General features: G+C 38.7%; 1 protein-coding gene across 1 annotated transcript in view; it reads left to right on the top strand.

Annotated features, from left to right (window-relative positions):
- The window catches only part of PATL1 (protein associated with topoisomerase II homolog 1 (yeast)), a 34,474-nt gene extending 17,356 nt beyond the window's left edge, over positions 1-17,118 (top strand). The window contains exons 9-19 of the mRNA XM_006762514.2: positions 643-732; positions 3,243-3,423; positions 4,137-4,260; positions 4,729-4,826; positions 5,390-5,449; positions 6,427-6,575; positions 8,285-8,444; positions 12,310-12,465; positions 14,893-14,984; positions 15,073-15,222; positions 15,549-17,118. Of these exons, the coding sequence (XP_006762577.1) occupies positions 643-732; positions 3,243-3,423; positions 4,137-4,260; positions 4,729-4,826; positions 5,390-5,449; positions 6,427-6,575; positions 8,285-8,444; positions 12,310-12,465; positions 14,893-14,984; positions 15,073-15,222; positions 15,549-15,570 (1,282 nt within the window). The 3' untranslated portion in view covers positions 15,571-17,118. The remainder of the gene's footprint in view (positions 1-642; positions 733-3,242; positions 3,424-4,136; positions 4,261-4,728; positions 4,827-5,389; positions 5,450-6,426; positions 6,576-8,284; positions 8,445-12,309; positions 12,466-14,892; positions 14,985-15,072; positions 15,223-15,548) is intronic.
- Positions 17,119-19,615: the final 2,497 nt, after the last annotated feature.

The raw sequence follows: 19,615 nt of genomic DNA, 5'->3' as shown, positions 1-19,615 counted from the left end.
GCAATTATAATCCATATGAACAACTGTAAACCTACTTTTGCCCCACCCTGTATATATCACTAAGGGTTCTTTAGAGAAACAGAACCAAGAAGTTGCCATATATACATATTACAAGGTGGAGCAAAGGCAGGTTTACAGTTGTGAGTATGTGAAACAGAGTTTATTCTTGTAGTACTATTTATTAGTTATTGTTTTACTTTCCATATGAACAACTGTAAAGCTACTTTTGCTCCACCTTGTATTTTCAGTGTCATTCCCAAGTGGTTGTAACTAAGTACATTAAATCTAAAGCAGCAGTCACCAACCTTTTGGACCTCATGGACTATCAGTGGTCCGTGGACCACCAGTTGGCGACTGCTGATTTAGAGACTTCTGTTTGACAGAAGCAAAGAGAAAAAGGATTATACTGCTTTACTGTTAATTCACTCAAATTTATGATCACCTGCTCAGGAGTTGAGAATTGGCCATTGTAGAAGACATAAGAACATATGGCTATCTTTTTCTTCTAAAAAGTCTCCTTAGAATAGACTTTAACATTCCCTTGGATGAACCTGTATGAAGTAATCTTGTACTAACAACATTCTTGAAAACTTCAAATCATAAGGACATCAATAATAAAAAACCTTTTCTGTTTTTTCTTAGATCTCAGGCCCCAATGTTTAGAGCAGACACCACTCATCTTCATCCACAGCACCGTCGACTTTTGCATCAGAGGCAGCAACAGAATAGAAAGTAAGTGCTCACCCTCCTCCTTTGCAATTTTTTAATTCAGCTGTTCATTTTGACAGTGTACATGGTGCTACTAGTTTATTTTTTTAAATATATATATATTTTTAAATTTTTTATTACAAAGGGTATGTCATATGTGTCCATTTCCCCCCTCCCCCCCCCCCCCCCAAATATATTTTTCTTGAGGGAGAGAGGGATAGAAACATCAAGGATGAGAGAGAATCATTCATCAGCTGTCTCCTGCACGCCCCCTAGTGAGGCTCAAGCTGCAACCCAGGCATGTTCCCTGACTGGGCATTGAACCGTGACCTCCTGGTTCATAGGTCAATGCTCAACCACTGAGCCAATGCTGGCTAGTCAAGGAGCTACTGATTAAGTTTACTTTTTAAGTAAATTTAAATAGTATTGAATTTATTTTACTGGTAAAGTCAACATATAAGCTGTCATTTTATGTTTGTGATACACTAGCTTCAAATGATAACATTATGTCAGCTAATTTCCAAGTTACTATAATTCTGTTGATCAGAAATACAGTTTAGATCTGATATTTTTTTCTTATAAGCCAACATTTTATACTCTTACCAAGTTCTTACCATATTCTTACCTACCTTTTGTCTACCATCTCAGCTCTGAGATAATCTTGAATTATAGTAGTTAGCTTTATATTTGGGTTTGATGTAATGCCAACAGTCACTCTTTAATCTTGGCTATAATTCTTTAATCCTCATCCAACAAATGCAAATACATATTGATATATGTGACCCCAGCTATATGTCAGGCACTGTCGGGATTGAAAGAACAAGGCATATAAAACCCTGCCTTAGTGGAGCTTATGTTATAATCATAAAATAAAAAATTAAACAAAACTTAGGTTTCTTCAACCTTCAGTTATAATGTTTTCTATGTGTAATCCATTCTCACATTCAAAGGAATTGTAGAATATTTTTTGCAAGAAAAAACTGTATGGGCTCTTAAAATATTAATTTTAAAAATACTGTATTAAAATATTAAATTCTAGTGCCTATTGTTAACTCTATGGGACTGTACACTTTAGAATTTGATAAGAGGGTAGATCTCATGATAACAAAAGACCACACTAACATGCAGTTCCCATGTTATATGGCTCATAAAAATGAAATCTCAAAAAGCTCACTTGTAATTAGAAAACTGCAGATTAAAATTAGATAACCATTTTACATCTCCACCTGGACAAAACTTGAAGTATCACTGCCTGTTATTATCGGCAAGATTGGAGTGTACAGCCTCTTAGGAGAGAATTTGGCAGTAAATAATAAGGTTGAAAATGTGAATACACACCACATCTTAGTAGATCTATTTTTAATAAATACCTGGGTATATTATCAACATGGATAAGTATGAAAAGCAGTGTTGAGTGAGAAGCATTTATATAAAATTGAAAGGCACACTGAATACTAATGTATAAAATTTAAAGATGTACACACAAGTAACCAAAGAACTAATGTGCATATATGTATAGCCCATGGACATAGAAAATAGTGCAGTGAAGGTCTGGGGAGTGGGGAAGAGGCTGTGTGGAGGGCGGCAAAGAAGGAAGGGAAATGAGGAACATCTGTAATACTTTCAACAATAAAAAATAAATTTAAAAAAGGGGAAAAGAGTAAAGAAACAATTCATGGAGGGTACATACCAAAGTCGTTCCTCTAGAAACTGGGCTGGGATCTATCCAGAGAAGTACAAGAGGGCCTTCAGCCTTAAATGTAATGCTTAATATTACTTTTTAAAAATCTGAGGCTGTGCCGAAACCGGTTTGGCTCAGTGGATAGAGCGTCGGCCTGCGGACTGAAAGGTCCCAGGTTCGATTCCGGTCAGGGGCATGTACCTGGGTTGCGGGCACTTCCCCAGTGGGGGATGTGCAGGAGGCAGCTGATCGATGTTTCTCTCTCATCGATGTTTCTAACTCTCTATCTCTCTCCCTTCCTCTCTGTAAAAAAAAAAAAAAAATCTGAGGCTAATTTGGCAAAAAATAGATTTTTTTTATTATGTCTAGGTGGAAGATAAATGAATGTTTATTATAGCATTTTCTGGATATTTCTCTACATTTGAATTATTTCATGATTTTCAACAGGTTTAAAATAAGTATATAGACTTATAATCAAATTGGCCTGTGTTCAGATCTCTTACTCTGACCAGTTGAGTGGCTTTGGACAAATTACCTGATCTTTTTCGGCCGTAGTTTATTGTCTTAAGTGGAAAAGTAAACCTACTACCTCATAGGGTTATTGTAGGGCTTATACAAAAGTCTGTAGATGAAAGTACTTAACATCTGGTAAGGAAGTCAGATCTTAGTTTTATTTCCTTAACTGTGTATTGCGTAGCTCTTGCCTCTCAAATTTTGTAAAGATTCAGCTCTCTTTCACTTCTCAGCAAAAGCAAAGGGGAATCTTTTTTTAATTGGCCTTGTTTATTCCTGTATTATTATTAGGCATAATAAATGCCGCTTGAAGTGAATGTGGTATATGTTCGTTTTTCAGTCAGCATCGGAATCTCAATGGTGCAGGAGATAGAGGAAGTCACCGGAGCAGTCACCAAGATAATCTCCGGAAGGATCCGTATGCCAATCTCATGTTGCAGCGAGAAAAGGACTGGGTCGCCAAAATCCAGATGATGCAACTGCAAAGCACTGATCCCTACCTGGATGATTTTTATTATCAGGTGAATACTCTGTGCTAGTTTTGAGGGTCATAGTTTAGTTCCCTCCTCTGGTGAAACACTCATTTAAATATTGGTAGAATTGGACATTGATAGAATTTTCTTTTGAAGTAGTCTTCAAGTGGATAAGAATGACTAAATTCTGTTCTCTTTTCAAGCTAGAGCGCCTCTCACTGTTCACTAAAAGGTTTTCATATATGCCATCTATTTTTTACACATAGAGGCTCTCAGACCAATATTTTCAAATCTCTTTGGCATCAGTAATCTGGTTCTTTCAATTAAGAATATTGGCAGTCTTTCTTGGCTGGTGTGGCTCAATTGGTTAGGTGTCATCCCATGCAGGTTGCAGGTTCGATTCGCCATCAGCCCAGGTTGCAGGCTCAATCTCTGGTAGGGGGTGGGCAGGAGGCAGTCAATTGATGTCTTGCTCTTACATTGATGTTTCTCTCTCTCCCTCCCTCTAAAAAGTCAATTTAAAAATCTTTAAGAAAAAAAATAAGAATATTGGCAGTCTAACTTTAAAGATATTTCCATTAATGATTACCTTTTTTTAAGGCTGGGATTTTATAAAGGAAATTTATAGCAGTTTAACAAAAATTAGAGACCAATACATTTACAGAAGGCAAGTTGTTGCAGTCACCAGTATAATTATTTAATGGTAAAGAGCTGCCATATTGTGTGCTTGTGTTGCAACTGAAATTCTTGTCACGGGGCAGAATTACTTTGAAAAACTGGAGAAACTGTCAGCTGCTGAAGAATTACAAGGTGATGGTCCTAAAAAGGAGCGCACCAAGCTCATTACCCCTCAGGTGGCCAAACTGGAGCACGCCTATAAGCCAGGTAAGCTCTTATCCCCTTAATGTAATAAGAGAAATTTGGCAGGCTACTGATATGATAAAATATAAGTAACTGCATAGGTGACTGGATAGAGATGTTTAAAACTGATTAATTAAGGTACTATTGTCCTTAGTAAATACCGAGATCAACCTTTGTTCAAGTGTGGAATAAATGGTTTGGTATGGACCTTTTAGGTCCTTTTCTACTTGAGATTCCATAACTTTGTAATGCCTTTTTAAATTCCTAATAGTGCTAAAATAGATAAGGGAGGAACATTTCAGATCTCAATTTGATTATTATTGCAACAAAAAAATGGAAAAGGGAAAATTTTGATAAGAGCTTGCTTTAGATAATACTTGGATTTTTATAGTAAATTATTAAACTATGAGTAAAGAACAGAGAATATAAAGATCTCAGAAAGCTGTCTGTCTGCACAGCTGAGTTTTTGTTGGAAATGTTTTGTCCTTGCAGTGCAGTTTGAGGGCTCTTTGGGAAAGCTTACCGTCTCTAGTGTGAATAATCCCCGGAAAATGATTGATGCTGTTGTGACATCTCGGAGTGAGGATGATGTAAGTGTCAGCAGAATTGTGTGTTTAAGAAATTCTGGGTTATCACTACTTCTCTTGGGGTCATTGTGGAATGGAATCAAGCATAATGGAGTTCTTTATAGTCTAACCTGAAGCTTCTGATCTGACCTATCATGGCATTCTGGTTTTCTTCAAATGTGCTGAGATTCTAACACCTTCATCTCTAAGGCAGCCAGGCAGGACCCGGGGTGGCAGGAATCTTTTCACTGGGTAACTGGCTGCAAATAGCATCAGCTATTTTTCTCCAGTATTTAAATTATCATTTTCTATGTGTTTTAAGATTTTTCTATAATATCTTCATCTTCTACTGCATTCTACAATTACCTTTTGCCTATCTATGAGTTCAGTTTAATGGTTTGTGTGTGGATTGATTCAATCAACTTTATAAACTTTGTCCACATCATTGTTTTTAGAATATTAACTTTCAAGGAGTCAAGATTGTCTTCTCAAAGTATTTTCACAAATGGAACTTACATATGCAGACTAAGAAACTTATTTTTAATAGCGGTAAACAGTCCACATTAAATAGTCTTGTCTTTTTTTAGGAAACAAAAGAAAAACAAGTTCGGGACAAGAGACGAAAAACCCTTGTCATAATTGAGAAAGTAAGTTTTAGAATTTGTTGCTATGGTTTCAAATAAGGAACTGTCAAATGTATGTACTATAAGTAGAAAAGCAATCAGTGCTCTGTAATTTTAATTAATGGATATATTCTTGTTAAGTACCTATTATGTGCCAAGCACACCAGAAAGGTGTTCTTACCTGTGGCCTCAAGGAAGGCTCTCATGATCACAAATACTGGGGTTTTGTCCAAACTTGTTCAGGTCACAGCTGAGTACTAGGGCAGGTCACCTTTCTAGGACAATTGGAATAAAAATGACATTGTTCCATATATGAAATAGTTGAATCAATTGAATCAGTTTACATATATTGGCACTCCCTGGGTGTTGGGTGCTAAGAAAAACAAGGTAACACACCAGCAGTTGTTTTGTGAAGTGTAAATACTACGTTGCAAGGCCATAGAGCATAGTGGTTAAGAGCACAGACTCTGGAACCAGGCTGCACATCATGCCTTTTTCACTTTTAATTAAGTCTGTGACTTGAGGCCAGTTATTTAACCTTTCTGTGCTGTCCTCAGTTTCTTCATCTATAAAAATGGAGATGATGATAGTCTCTTTCTGATTGGGCTGTAGTGAGTATTCGGTGAATGGGTACTTACATGCCAAGTGCTTAGAACAGTGTCCAGCACCCAGTATAAAAATGATTAATCCTTTTTTTCTTTTTTTTAAATCAATGTAAGGCTTAACTTGAAGCAGTGATACAGGTTGTTTATGTTACAGAGCTGTTGGAAATTTTAGAATGTGTAATCATTTCACTATCATTACCTTCTGGATTAGAGGTCAAGGAAACATGAAGAATGGTGTTTGAAGAAATTTTAAAAGTTATTTCACTGTGTTTTTCTGGATTTAAAAGAGCACTTTTGTTCTCTCAATTTTATTACAGTGAGCTTTTATTCCTAGATCTTTAATTGGTAGTCCTAAACTCTGAGGTGATTTATCTAATACTCTGACCCTGACTTAAGACCTACAGTTTGCTCCTGGATGTGGAAGATTATGAAAGGCGTTACCTCCTAAGTCTAGAAGAAGAGCGACCTGCCCTGATGGATGAAAGAAAGCACAAAATTTGCAGCATGTATGACAACTTAAGGGGAAAATTACCTGGACAAGAGAGGTAAGAATTGTGCACTTTGAGGAAGACATGAGACTAGCTGGACTTCCTACTCTGCTAAACTGAACTTTATACATTTCTACCTTTTCTCCTTTACCATCTCAGTAAGCTCCAAGTCTGTTCTTTTGGCCTAATTGAGATGCCACTTCATATAAAGCATTTCGTAATCCTTCCCAGCCAGGAAAAAAAAAATCTCTTTATCCTGAATTCATTTATTCAACAAATACTTATTAATATCTATTAGGGACTGCTGGGTGCTGGAGAGAAAGTGGGGAATATTATTTAGTTTCTATTTTTGAGCTTATGGATTGTACTTGGTTAATGCTTACTAGCATGCTCAACCTTGTAATCTTTATGGATTTTCTTTCCTACTAAGTTGAAAAGTATAAACATTTAAACTTCCTTGGGATTTTCATAGAGTACTCATACACTATGGAAACGTGTCAGTCTTTCAGTGAAGACTAAGCTCCTTAATATATCTTTTTTTTTTCTGTATCTCTATTATCTCTCTCCCACCCAGTATCTGGAACAGAATCTTGCTAATGGTAAATGTTCTATAAATCCCAAATATTTGTTTGATGAATGCAAGAGGACTGTCTAAGCCAGAACATACACCAAACAGAACATAAGAATAAGCACCTTCTTTTCTGGAGTTTGGGCTGACAGGGAACTGGTTGGATAAATGTAGGTTTATCCATGGATTGGAATGTTATGCAGCCATTAAAACGTATGTAGTTGAAGTATATTTATTGATGTGGAAAAGTGTTCACAAAAAGTTGTTGGGAAAAGTGAAGCAACAAAGCCATATGAATTCTATGAACCCAATTTTAGTTTTAATTATTTTTTTTGTTAATCCTCATCTGAGGATATTTTTCCATTGATTTTTAGAGAGAGTGGAAGGGAGTGGAGAGAGAAGCATCAATGTGAGAGTCACATCAATTGGTTGCCTCCCATACGTGCCTGGACCAGGACCTGCAACCGAGGTACGTGCCTTTGACTGGGACCTTTCAGTCTCCAGACCAACTCTCTATCCACTGAGCCAAACCAGCTAGGCCTGGACACATTTTTTTTTTTTCTTAATATATTTTTACTGATTTCAGAGAGGAAGGGGAGGAAGAGAGAAAGAGAAACATCAATGATGAGAGGGAATCATTGATCGGCTGCCTCCTGCACGCCCCCTACTGGGGACAGAACCCACAACCCGGGCATGTGCCCTTGACCAGAATCGAACTTGGGACCCTTGAGTCTGCAGGCCAATGCTCTATCCGCTGAGCCAAACCGGCCAGGGCTGGACCCATTTTTTTGTGAAAGATAAAAGTGTTATACCCAGCGAAAAATTTCTTCAAAATGTTAAAACTACCTCTCAGATTATGGAATTTTAATTTCCTTTTTGCTTATATAATTTTCAGATTTTGCTGATTAACTATGTTATTTTATAGTTAGTTAAAAGTTAATACAGGAAATTAATGCATATAGTTTGACCAAATTTTTTTAACATACAGTTTTTGAAATAATAGTCTACATTTGGGAAACTTGAAAAATTACTTTTTATTATTTGATTGAGAGTTGGAGAAGTAATTCTCACTATTTTGTAGTACAGATAATTGTATAGTGAAAATGAATGCAGTATATTAATTTAGTAACATGTAAGAGGGAAAAAGGTTTTTATATTGTTCTTGCTGACCTAAGTTAGCATTTTTCTTCCCCTGCAGGCCAAGTGATGACCTCTTTGTACAGATCATGTGTATCCGAAAAGGGAAGAGAATGGTTGCCCGCATTCTCCCTTTCCTCTCCACAGAGCAAGCAGCTGACATTCTCATGACAACAGCCAGGAACCTCCCATTCCTTATCAAGAAGGATGCACAAGATGAGGTGATCCTCATGTGGAAAGGAGGGATGTCTTTCTTTGGGTTTTCATAGTATGATTTCTAGAATCCAAATTTATTTTCCTCCCCATTCTTTTTGTGTTGCTTCTCTAACCTTTGGCAGTGTGACTTGATTATTTAAAACAAAACTTTACTCCAGACCTATTTTTTAATTCCGTGTTTCATCCCACGTACCATGTTTCTAAACATAAAACAGCAATTCCTTCTTATTTAACATAGTTATAAAGCTGTGATCTGTATCTGAATTACTTGGGAAGCAAATAATTTAGCCCTATCCCAAATATGCTGAATCAGAATTTACAGAGGAAAGATCAGGGACTCTGTATCTATAACAAGGTCCCAGCTGAATATGATGCTACTAAAGTTTGCAAACTTACGATCTTGGGTACTTTGCTAGATATAAAGTAGCACTCATTGGGATGTTGTCACCAGCTCAACATTTACCTGTAGACTGAGTTGAATGGCATCCTGCCCACAAGAATCAGGCCAGTACTTTTAAGTAACTTTTATCACAATCTAAACTAGGTTGGATATTGAAACATAATTATCAAGTTTACAAGTTAACTCTTCGTGAGAATTATTTTCTGCTTATTCCTGTCATAACACTTGAAAGATTAGCAGAATTTAGAACAGTCTTAGAAGTTCAAAACAAGAAATTAATAGGGTAGCACAAAGGGCTAATATTATTAACTGTGAGCTTCAGAAAAATAGAATTAATGATAGCGAACCTGTTAGAATAGACTACAGTTAAGTAACAACCATCTGGTAATAGTCCCAGGAAACATGATTTCAAGATACTTTATCAATGGTGTAACATGAAAGAGTTGAAAATTACTCCTTTTGAAATGAGTTGAAAAAATACCTTCTTGAAATTTTAGCATCTGCAGAAGAAATGAATGTGAAGTTTATGTCTCATCATTGGAAAAAGTGAATTGAGACAAGACAAGTACATTTTTTAAAGAATTCAAGAATGAAAAACGGGTTGGAAGTTAAGGATTTGAGGTTTATCCTAGAAAATAGAAGACAAGAATAAAAGTAACTGCAACTTTACAGCATATAAATTATAGGCAAGGAGACAGGCATTCATTCATCATAATCTCAGAGGAACCCATAAATAGAAACAAGTTGGGAAAGCAGAAACCAACTTGAAGGGGCTCCCATTGGTAAAAGTGGGATTATTTTTATCTTAAAGAAAAATTACAGAAGTGGGTTGAGGTAGACATATTTAATAAGCTTATAATGATACCAAGAAATATATCAATCATCCTCAGAGATTGCTAGGCCATCAACTTAATATTCTGAAAACTGATAAGTAAAGGAAAAGAAGCTTTCATTCTGCCTTTCCATTATAACCAGAGAGTCACCATATTATAATAGAAAGTTCTTTATAGAAGAACTAGAGGCCCGGTGCATGAAATTTGTGCACGGGAAGGGGGATGTCCCTCAACCTCACCTGTATCCTCTTGCAATCTGGAACCCCTTGGGATGTCGGGCCTAAACCGGCAGTCGGACATCCCTCTCACAATCCTGGACGCTGCATGCACCAGTGACCATACTTTTCATACAGGTCAAAGGCATCTTGCTATTATATGGGCAGCTACATCTTTTTGCCCTGATTATAAAAAGTAGTATATAACATGATCTTTCTGAGTTAGTAGTACCATTTTCCCTATCTTGTGGGTGGAAAAACTGAAGCAGAGAGAAGTAATTGACTTTGTCACACAGTTGTTTCAGAATCAGGGCTGACTACAAAATGTGCAAGCCAGAGTCCATGCATTTCATCACTGCATCATCGTGTTTTTCCAGTGTTAGAGTAGCCTTGCCAGGTTTTAATTTTTAAATTTAAGAGACTGTTCCCAATACATAGGGTAGGATCCCTACGCCTGGCCAGTGATCAGGGCCATCTGTGGGGCGATCGGCAGGCAGGGCGATCGGGGGCATTGGCCAGAGGCTTGGTGCCACCCACCGGCCAGCCCCACCCCCCAATCACTGCCGCCAGTCACCTCCCTCTCAGGGGGCAGACACTCAACACAGAATGCAGGAGCTGCGTGGAGGGCAGCTCCTGCGTTGGGCATCTGCCCCCTGGTGGTCAGTTTGCGTCATAGCAACCGGTCGTTCAACCGTTTGGTCAATTTGCACATTAGGGTTTTATTATATAGGATTCCAGCTACTAAATGCAAAAATATGATAACATTAGGAAATCATTTTACACCCCCAAATGGAAATGCAGTCAATCTGGACTGCAGTCATTACTGATACTAAAAGCATTAGGTAAATGGTGGATGGAGGACTTTACATGGGTTGGAGCGAGCTAACACCTGAACCCACTGGTCACTGTTCACAGCACTAAGAGGGAACTACCAGATGCTGTGTGCATCTTGACATGATGCAGTAGAAAGCACATAGTTCTACCAGCCCTCCATCAAACCTCCCCACCACCCCCTTTGAACCTGAATCTAATCAGACCTTTAATTCCGTTAGTTTATATGGGGAATATAGAAGATTCTGTTAAATGATACCACCCAGGTGCAAATAACCAGATCCAAAATATGGAACAAATGACCCAGTTTCTTCAACAAATAAATGATATGGGAAGAGGAGATGGGCAGTGACAGAGGACCTGTTGTTAACAGATTTTCAAAGCCTTACCAACCAACCAAGTGCTGTCAATGAGTGGATCTTATTTGAACTATGATTAGAATAATTCAGCTGCTAAAAGACATTTTTGAAATAATTGGAGAAATTTTAATTTGGAGTAGATATTAGATGATATTGAGGAATTAAATTTTGCTAGGTGCAATAATATCATGAGAGGTTTTGTTAGAGACACAAACTGAAGTATTTATAGATGAAATTTTAAAGGAGGAACAGATTGAATAAAATTCGGCAAAATGTTGGTTTAATTATTGAAGTTGCATGATGGGTAGGTACAAGGACTTCATTATACTGCTCTTTATACTTTTGTGTATATTTTTAAATGCTTTGATTTTTAAAGCTTTGTTTATTTAGAGTAGTGGATCACAAAAAAGTAGCCTACTCTCCATCCTTGGCTATTATATAAAGTAAAACCAGCCATCATTTTTTTATACCAGGGGCATTGAGTGCTGGAAGCACTTTTGATTTCCTTTCATGTGTTGTAACCTAGTTATGTTGGTAGCTCTGTATTTTAACTTTTCAGTTCAGGCTAATGACCAGAAGGAATGAATGGCTAGCAAGGTAGAATTCAACATCCTTGGGTTCTGTTTCAGGCTACTAGCTCTGTAACTCTGAACACTGAGCTTAGTCAATTAGCTTTTCTAATAATCTATAAAATTACTATATAATTTCTCTGTTTCCTCTTTGAGCTTTTATAAAGATAAACCAAAATAGAATTAAGTCTGAAAATACTTCTCAGTAATTCTGTAGTACTCCCTCTTAGACACAATATATTGAAATCGCCTAAATATTCATCTCTGTGTTTTTGATCCCTGAGGGTCTGTCTGTCCTTTTAACTTTTGTTCTTAGCCTATGTTCCTGGTACATTGTAGGAATTTAAATATTTGTGAGATAAATTAAAATACTGATGTTTTATCATGAATCTTTTGTGTTTGAGAAGTGATTTTATTCCCTGGGTTCACACAAGTCATGATATTTCATATGCAAATTGAATTGAAAAAGTTCTCAGTAGATACCTTAGAATACTTTGTTAGGATTCTAGTAGTATCTGCTAGACTTGTCAGCCCATATTTGTTAAATCTCGCCTCAGGCAGTTGAGTATGCAGCTGAGCAAGCACCCATCTATCCAGGCTCACCCACTGAGGGTGACTGAAGTAACAGTTGCCAGGATCTAATGTTTTATTTTTTCTCTGTAGGTGCTGCCGTGCTTATTGAATCCCTTTTCCCTCCTCCTCTATCATCTTCCGTCAGTGACTGTCACCAGCCTTCTGCAACAGCTAATGAACCTACCTCAGAGTGCAGCTGCACCAGCACCTTCTAATCCTCACCTCACTGCTGTTCTCCAGAACAAGGTGGTCTTGCCTTTTTCGTCCCTGAACTTTACAAGTCTTGTAAATTTGAGTTACAGATAACACTAATGGCCGCTGTGGGTATGGCAACTTGTTAAAAATGTTTCCTTCATCTGGATTTACATTAAGTTTCTAGTAACAGAAGTCAGAATTAACAGTGGTTTCAACAAAATAGGATTTTATGTATCTCATGTCAGTAAATCTGGTGTAGTGGCTCCATGCGTGGTCAGGGATGCAAGCTCATTCGGTTTGCCTTCTCTGCTATCTTAGTAGTGACTGCCATACTCATGACTCCTCTGGGTCCATGATGATTGTAGAATTCAAGGCTCCACTTTGCATCAGGAAGAGAGGTGGGTACAGATGGCTGAAACATGTGGATTAGCTGTCTGTCTTCCTTACGGGCCTTTTCCAGGAGTTTTTACCAACAATTACTTAAAATCTCAATGGACAGTCTCCGTCACATGCCACACCTAACTGCAGAAAGGGTGGAAACATCTTTTAGTTCACACCATTGTCATCACAAAATTAGAGTTCTCAAATAGGAGGAGAAAAGTATATTACAGTGGGCAAGTAGCAGCCTTTGTTACATGACTTTACATAGAAGAACATCCCATTTCATATTTCATTTACATCAAATTAAGTATCCAGAGACTCATAGGGGAAGCATAAACAGAAGAAGGAGCATGAGCTTTTAAACAGAGCAAGTTTTCATTCCTTGCCTGCCACTGTCTAGATTTGCGACTCTGAATAGATTATTTCATTTTGCTGAGCCATAGGTTCCTGGTCTGTGATGATGTCTACTTCAGTGTTGATGTCCACTTCAGGATTTTCCTATTACTGAGATGCGAGAACAGCTATGAACAGTTCATTGTAATGCCTCATTCATAGGCACTCATTAAGGGCCATCTGTTAGAGTAAAGTGAAAAAGTAGGCTCTTTCCTTGCCCCCCAAAACTGTCAAAGCATGTCTCTGGAGAGGGAGCAGTTGCAGTGCCTCAGGGACTTCAGATGGGGTTCTTGCATGATCAGTTATGTGCCCTCCATGTAATTTGGTTTCCTGGTACTAATTTTGATAAAGGCAGTAGAAAATTGTGAGAGCAGCTGAGATTGTATAGCCCAGTGTTGTTTTTCATAAATGAAGGGAACTTTTGGGGAAAGACAGTGTTATCCTCTATGAGAGGAACTCAGAAAGGTGGGATGGAATCTCAAAATATCCCCATCTTCTCTTTATGATCCATCATAACTGTGACTCAGACATTAACCCAGTACTTCTGGTCCCTATTGCATTTTCATTCTATGCCCCTTTAGACTGCATGTTTCCTGCTTTTACCACTACCCCATAAGTAAAACAGATCTTTATATATTTTAATTTCCAAAGCACGTTGTGGAAATCGTGATAATCCTAGATATGGTGAATATAAACTTCTTTTAATTTTTTTAGACTCTTACTAGCATCCTATCTATACCTTTATATTTCCAGATAGGTGTGTCCTTTTTTAAGAAAATCTTTTCTTGCCCTGACCGGTTTGGCTCAGTGGATAGAGCGTTGGCCTGCAGACTGAAAGGTCTCAGGTTCAATTCCGGTCAAGGGCATGTACCTTGGTTGCGGGCACATCCCCAATAGGGAGTGTGCAGGAGGCACTGGTCAATGTTTCTCTCTCATCGATGTTTCTAACTCTCTATCCCTCTCCCTTCCTCTCTGTAATAAACCAATAAAATATATTTTAAAAAAAAGAAAAGAAAATCTTTTCTTTGTGCCGAAACCGGTTTGGCTCAGTGGATAGAGCGTCGGCCTGCGGACTGAAAGGTCCCAGGTTCGATTCTGGTGAAGGGCATGTACCTGGGTTGCAGGCACATCCCCAGTAGGGGATGTGCAGGAGGCAGCTGATCGATGTCTCTCTCTCATCGATGTTTCTAACTTTCTATCTCTCTCCCTTCCTCTCTGTAAAAAATCAATAAAATATATTTAAAAAAAAAAAATCTTTTCTTTGTATCCTGATCATTTCAGTTATGCTTCTTTGTACATTTCCCACAGGTTTTACCACCTGTTTTTCTTAATTCAAAATATCTTGCTCTTTTTAATGTTTTTTATTTTGTCCATGAACTTTAATTTTCGGTATCAAAGTTTGTCTTCATTTAACTTCCCTTTTTAATTTATTTATCCATGGCAAGGAAAAGTTATCTTTTTATCACAGCGTGGGGTTGGGAGGCAGTGAGAACTGTAGGACACTGGGACTTTTGTTTCCATTGGTTATGTGTTTTGCTGCCATGCAAGGAGAAAGGCACAGCGTCTCCCCTCATGGTTGTCTGATCTTTGCCCAGTCTCACTGAAGAGCACAGCGGTAGTCATTTGATTTAGTGCATTTCCCCTGCGTGGTGGCGGAGAGGAGGAGATGCAGTATTGAACTTGATTCCCTTTCTCCTGTTGTAGTTTGGCCTGTCACTGCTCCTTGTTGTCCTGAGCCGTGGGGAAGACCTACAGAGTTCAGACCCTGCTACAGAATCAACAGAAAACAACCAGTGGTTAGTCTGCGCTGTATTTCTTTTAAATTCTTTTAGGTAATCTTTTCATTCTTTTTCTTACATTGTTATTATCGATTTTTCCTTTCAGGATACAAGTGATGTTCATGGCAACCCGAGAACTTCTGAGGATTCCCCAAGCAACCCTAGCCAAGCCAATCTCTATCCCCACAAACCTAGTATCCCTCTTTTCTCGCTATGTTGACCGACAGAAACTGAATTTGCTGGAGACAAAACTGCAGTAAGTTAGCAACAGGATAATTCCTATCTCACTAACGTTGGCACTTTAGAAGTTATGAGGAGGTTTGGGGGCGGGGTGGGCATAAATCTGAATTTGGTGGAAGAGATTAAAGACTTCTCCCAAATATATGAGTACCTGCTAGATATCAAACACTGTCCTGGGTGCAGTATCACCCTCATAGTTGACTGAATGCTAAGAGTAGAGACAAGACATCTTTGGTGTTTCGTTAAGATAATTTTTACAAGGATGTAATTTTATGAAAAACATTGCCTTCTGTTTTAACTCATTTATACAAACAAGTTTCCTTTCTTTCTTTATACCTGTAGGCTAGTTCAGGGGATACGATAAAAGATCTGCACATGTGTCCTGTACCTCTTTTTGGCTGTCACCTGCACTGCTGCCATCACCAATGGAGTGTTTGTAATGAGGGAGGGGAGGTAGCTCAAGCCTCAGAGCGTCTTATGTGGCCGAGTCCTGTTCACAAGGATTGTCTCTAAATGCCAGGTGTTTCCCCACTGCCCTGTGACATTCGGCTGAGTGATACTTCTGCTGGTTTCTTCTTACCTTCTCTGTTACAATTCTGCATGTCCTACTTTTACTCAATTCTTCTCAATTTTGCATTTTCTTTGCTCTAGAGACACAAAAATAATCTCTCCCTTTATCCCACCACTATTCCATTTCAGAGTAGATTATAGCCTGCCAAAGGATCCCTCCCGCATCTTATTGAAATCTTTTTCATTGCCCCATATTAATATGACTGTAGGAGAACCAATTAAGTAGAAATTAATATACGTGTGTGTACACACACCCCTCCACATGTGTTTCTGTGGCCTCCAGAGGATCCTTAAAGAATGAGTTTTAGAGGGAGAAATATTCAGTTGACATCCCTCCTCTAAACACAAACTAGCTGATATATTCTTAATCTGTTTCTAGTACTTATAATTAATTTGGTGAGTTCCCCTTGTTTTAATATAAATACAGAATATCCCAGCATATTAATAAAATCAGAACTCAATTGGCTGACACCCAGCTCTAGACTGAGAAGTCCTTTTTTTCTTCCCCACTTGAGTTTCCTTTGTTTCTGTTCACCTGAATGGAAACAGCATACGGTTTAAGCCTTTATCCTGCTACAGCGACAGTGTACTTGAGCCTGTCCTCCCAAGTGTGTGGAAGATTGCCCAAGGTGATTCTAACTTAGAGCCTGCTTCCACAGTGTAGCTTTTGTCTTCCTGAGACTACTTCAGTAAGCCATGCTTTTACCTCTCTCTTCCCCATTTTTATTTGGTGTCCTGGATAGAAACCTCCAAATGTAACCATGGAAGCTAAGTTGGGCTTGCTTTGTTCTTCATCCTCCATGCCATGGGCAGAACTGCTGTCCTTACTACTTCATCTCACTCAGGTCCCAACCCAGGACCTAGACATGAATCCTAGCAAGGACAGCCTTCCGTTACCTTTTCACTTGTCCCTCTCCCATTCAGCAGTCAACCAGGATAAGAGGTTTTGTTCCATGATGATTATAGCCCTCAAGAAAAATCTGAATCCATTTTAAATGTACTTTTTGTTCTCACCTTTCGAATGTAGTGGGGAAAGACAAGTTATGATGTTTAAAGAGAGTAAACATTTTGCACATAACATGTATTGTACAACAGTAAAATCCTCCATTATAACCAGTTGTCCTTGTCTCCATCTCCATTTCTTCTCATTCTGTAGCCCCAGGCTCCACCAGCTGTTCCCAGTGACATTACTAGCTTCCCTCTGCCATTATCAACTGACTTATTTCCTCTGGGCACCTTTCCTGCCTTTTCACTTCACAACCGATCAAGTGAATACTTGATTAGTATTTCTTCTCTGTGCTTTTTTGTTTGGTTCTAATAAAGATTAAAGTTTCTAAATTTACATTTTTATAGGGAATTGTAAATAAATACAAATTGTATACTTGAAAAAATGTGTGCCAGCATTTCTCCTTTCTTGTTACTTCTTAGCATGATTTTTAATTTGTTTCTAGCATACTTAGGTAGACTGGCAAGTCTCGGTGTTGGAAATTGGTAAGGATATTACCTAATGTTTTTACTTTTTTAATGTTATTGTAATGTTTACATGGTAACTTTCCTTTAAAAACCTAGAGTGCTTTCCGTCCTCCCTCTCCATTTTAACTACAAAATGGAATTATGAATTGTAGATATATTGTAGTTCATCTTTTTCATGCCATCTATCTCTAGGCACATGTGATTTTTAAGAGATTCATTTAACCCAGTTTGGCCTTAAGCTGCCCTCACAATTCATCTTCTCAAAGGAGATGGGGGAAATTTTCCAATTTGTTAGAGTAAATTTGTTATTTCAGATAAAAAGGTTCTAATCCCTTTCTCTGCCATTGTGGTGTGTGCAGTTAAGTCTTTTCCTCGCCATATCTTCTCACAAGACTTTGAGAGTCAGGCAATTCTTAACCAACAAACAAAAGCAGAATCATCCCATTCCCCAATGGATTTGGCTGAAGACTGGTAATAAAATCTGGTACAACTCCAAGAGGAGACACTAGAGCAGCGGTCCTCAACCTGTGGATCGCGACCCTTTTGGCGGTCGAACAATCCTTTCAGAGGGGTCGCCTAAGACCATCCTGCATATCAGATATTTACATTATGATTCATAACAGCAACATTATAATTATGAAGTAGCAACGAAAATAATTTTATGGTTGGGTCACAACATGAGGAACTCTATTTAAAAAGCCAGAAGGTTGAGAACCACTGCACTAGAGTAAGACCAAGGTGAATCTGTAAGGAATTGCATGTAAGATGGCACACATACTTGTGCTGTGTCACAGTCACTAGCCTCTACCATATCTAGCTGGGAACATCACCTCTCTGGACAGTTGGGTATATTCCACTGAGACAATCATTTTTCTCTTTGTTTCTTTTTCTCCTGCAGTAGTTGATTGGTTCAATAATAAATGTGAGATACTTTGTTTGAAAAAAAAGATTCAGCAAACAAGTAGAGAAAGAGAAAAAAATTAAAAATTATAAAGAGGGAGGGAGACATTGGCTGCCTACCTACTTGAAGCTTATTTTCCCCCTCATGAGTAGACGGACTCCTTGAGATAAACTGTTTGCCCAAGGTGACAGCTGAGCAGCAGAGCATGGGACTCCTGCAGGATGTTCTTATTGCTGTGAAGGAGTAAAACTATCTTGTAGTGGATCTGTTCTCAACCCTAAGTGAAAGAAAAAGTCTTATTAGATAGTGAGGTTTGGTTAGAGAGGAACTGGCCCAGAAGTGTCCTCGAAACCCAAAAGCATGGATTCAGAATGTCAGAGTGAGGAAGACCTTAGTGGTTGGTCTATAAGCCAGGGAGCTGAAGCTGAGGGGACAGGGGCTAGTTCAGGTCCCTGGGCTGGAACGCCAGTTTGAATGCTCTTGTCCTCTCTAGGTTACAGTTCATAGCCTGGGAAATGCTGGGCCTGCTCCAGAAAATGTTATCTATAATAACTAAAGTGTAATATACTAATTAGACCAGACGTCCTTCCACCCAGCCGGAGGGAAGCCTGGGTCCCAGGTGCCTGGCGGCAGCCACAGGAAAACCCAGGTCCCAGGTGCCAGAGGGAAGCCGGTGTCAGTAGCTGGGGGAAGGAAGGCATACTCTTGCACGAATTTCGTGCATTGGACCTGCAGTAGTATTGTTTCTTGTGAGAAAAAGCCCGAGTTTAAGAAGTAAGTGCTTTGGCCCTGGCTGGGTTGCTCTGTTGGTTAGAATGTCATCCAAATACACTAAGATTGCAGGTTCAGTCCCTGGTCAGGGCACATATAAGAATCAATGACTGAATGAATGAATGGAACAAATAGATGTTTCTCCTAACTAAATAAGTGCTTCTACTTTATGAATGTAACACTAGCTTACAATAACCACCAACTGATTTTGAGTCATGTAGTATATTCAAGATATTTTTTGTTCTAGGCACTTTAAAAGCCACTTAAGACTCTAACTAATGAGAGCAATATTAACCTCCCTGCTAATGTATGTCAAAAATAATCAAATTAGGTGAGGCCTAAAATAGTTTACAACAGTGTGTCACAGTTAAAAACTGACATCAATGCATGTAATCTTAACCTATCCTATCTAATAAAAGAGAAACATGGTAATTAGCCGTACCTCCGCTATGCTTCCCATTGGCTAATCAGGGTGATATGCAAATTAACTGCCAGCCAAGATGGCGGCCGGCAGCCAGGCAGCTTGAAGCGAACATGAGGCTTGCTTGCTTCAGTGACGGCGGACTCCAACGTTCCCCGCCTGCAGCTGCCGGCCTCTGAGCTTGCAGTCTGAAACCATGTTGCAATTATAGAAGCTAAACCACCCCAGAAACCTGCTTTCAGCCAGCTGGGATCTCGGGAGCTTCAGTCACCC

This window comes from Myotis davidii, unplaced genomic scaffold (genome assembly GCF_000327345.1).
Source record: "Myotis davidii unplaced genomic scaffold, ASM32734v1 scaffold818, whole genome shotgun sequence".
Taxonomy (NCBI): Eukaryota; Metazoa; Chordata; class Mammalia; order Chiroptera; family Vespertilionidae; genus Myotis; species Myotis davidii.
The sequence above is the reverse complement of the archived record's forward strand: the minus strand, read 5'-3'. Positions and strand labels throughout refer to the sequence as shown.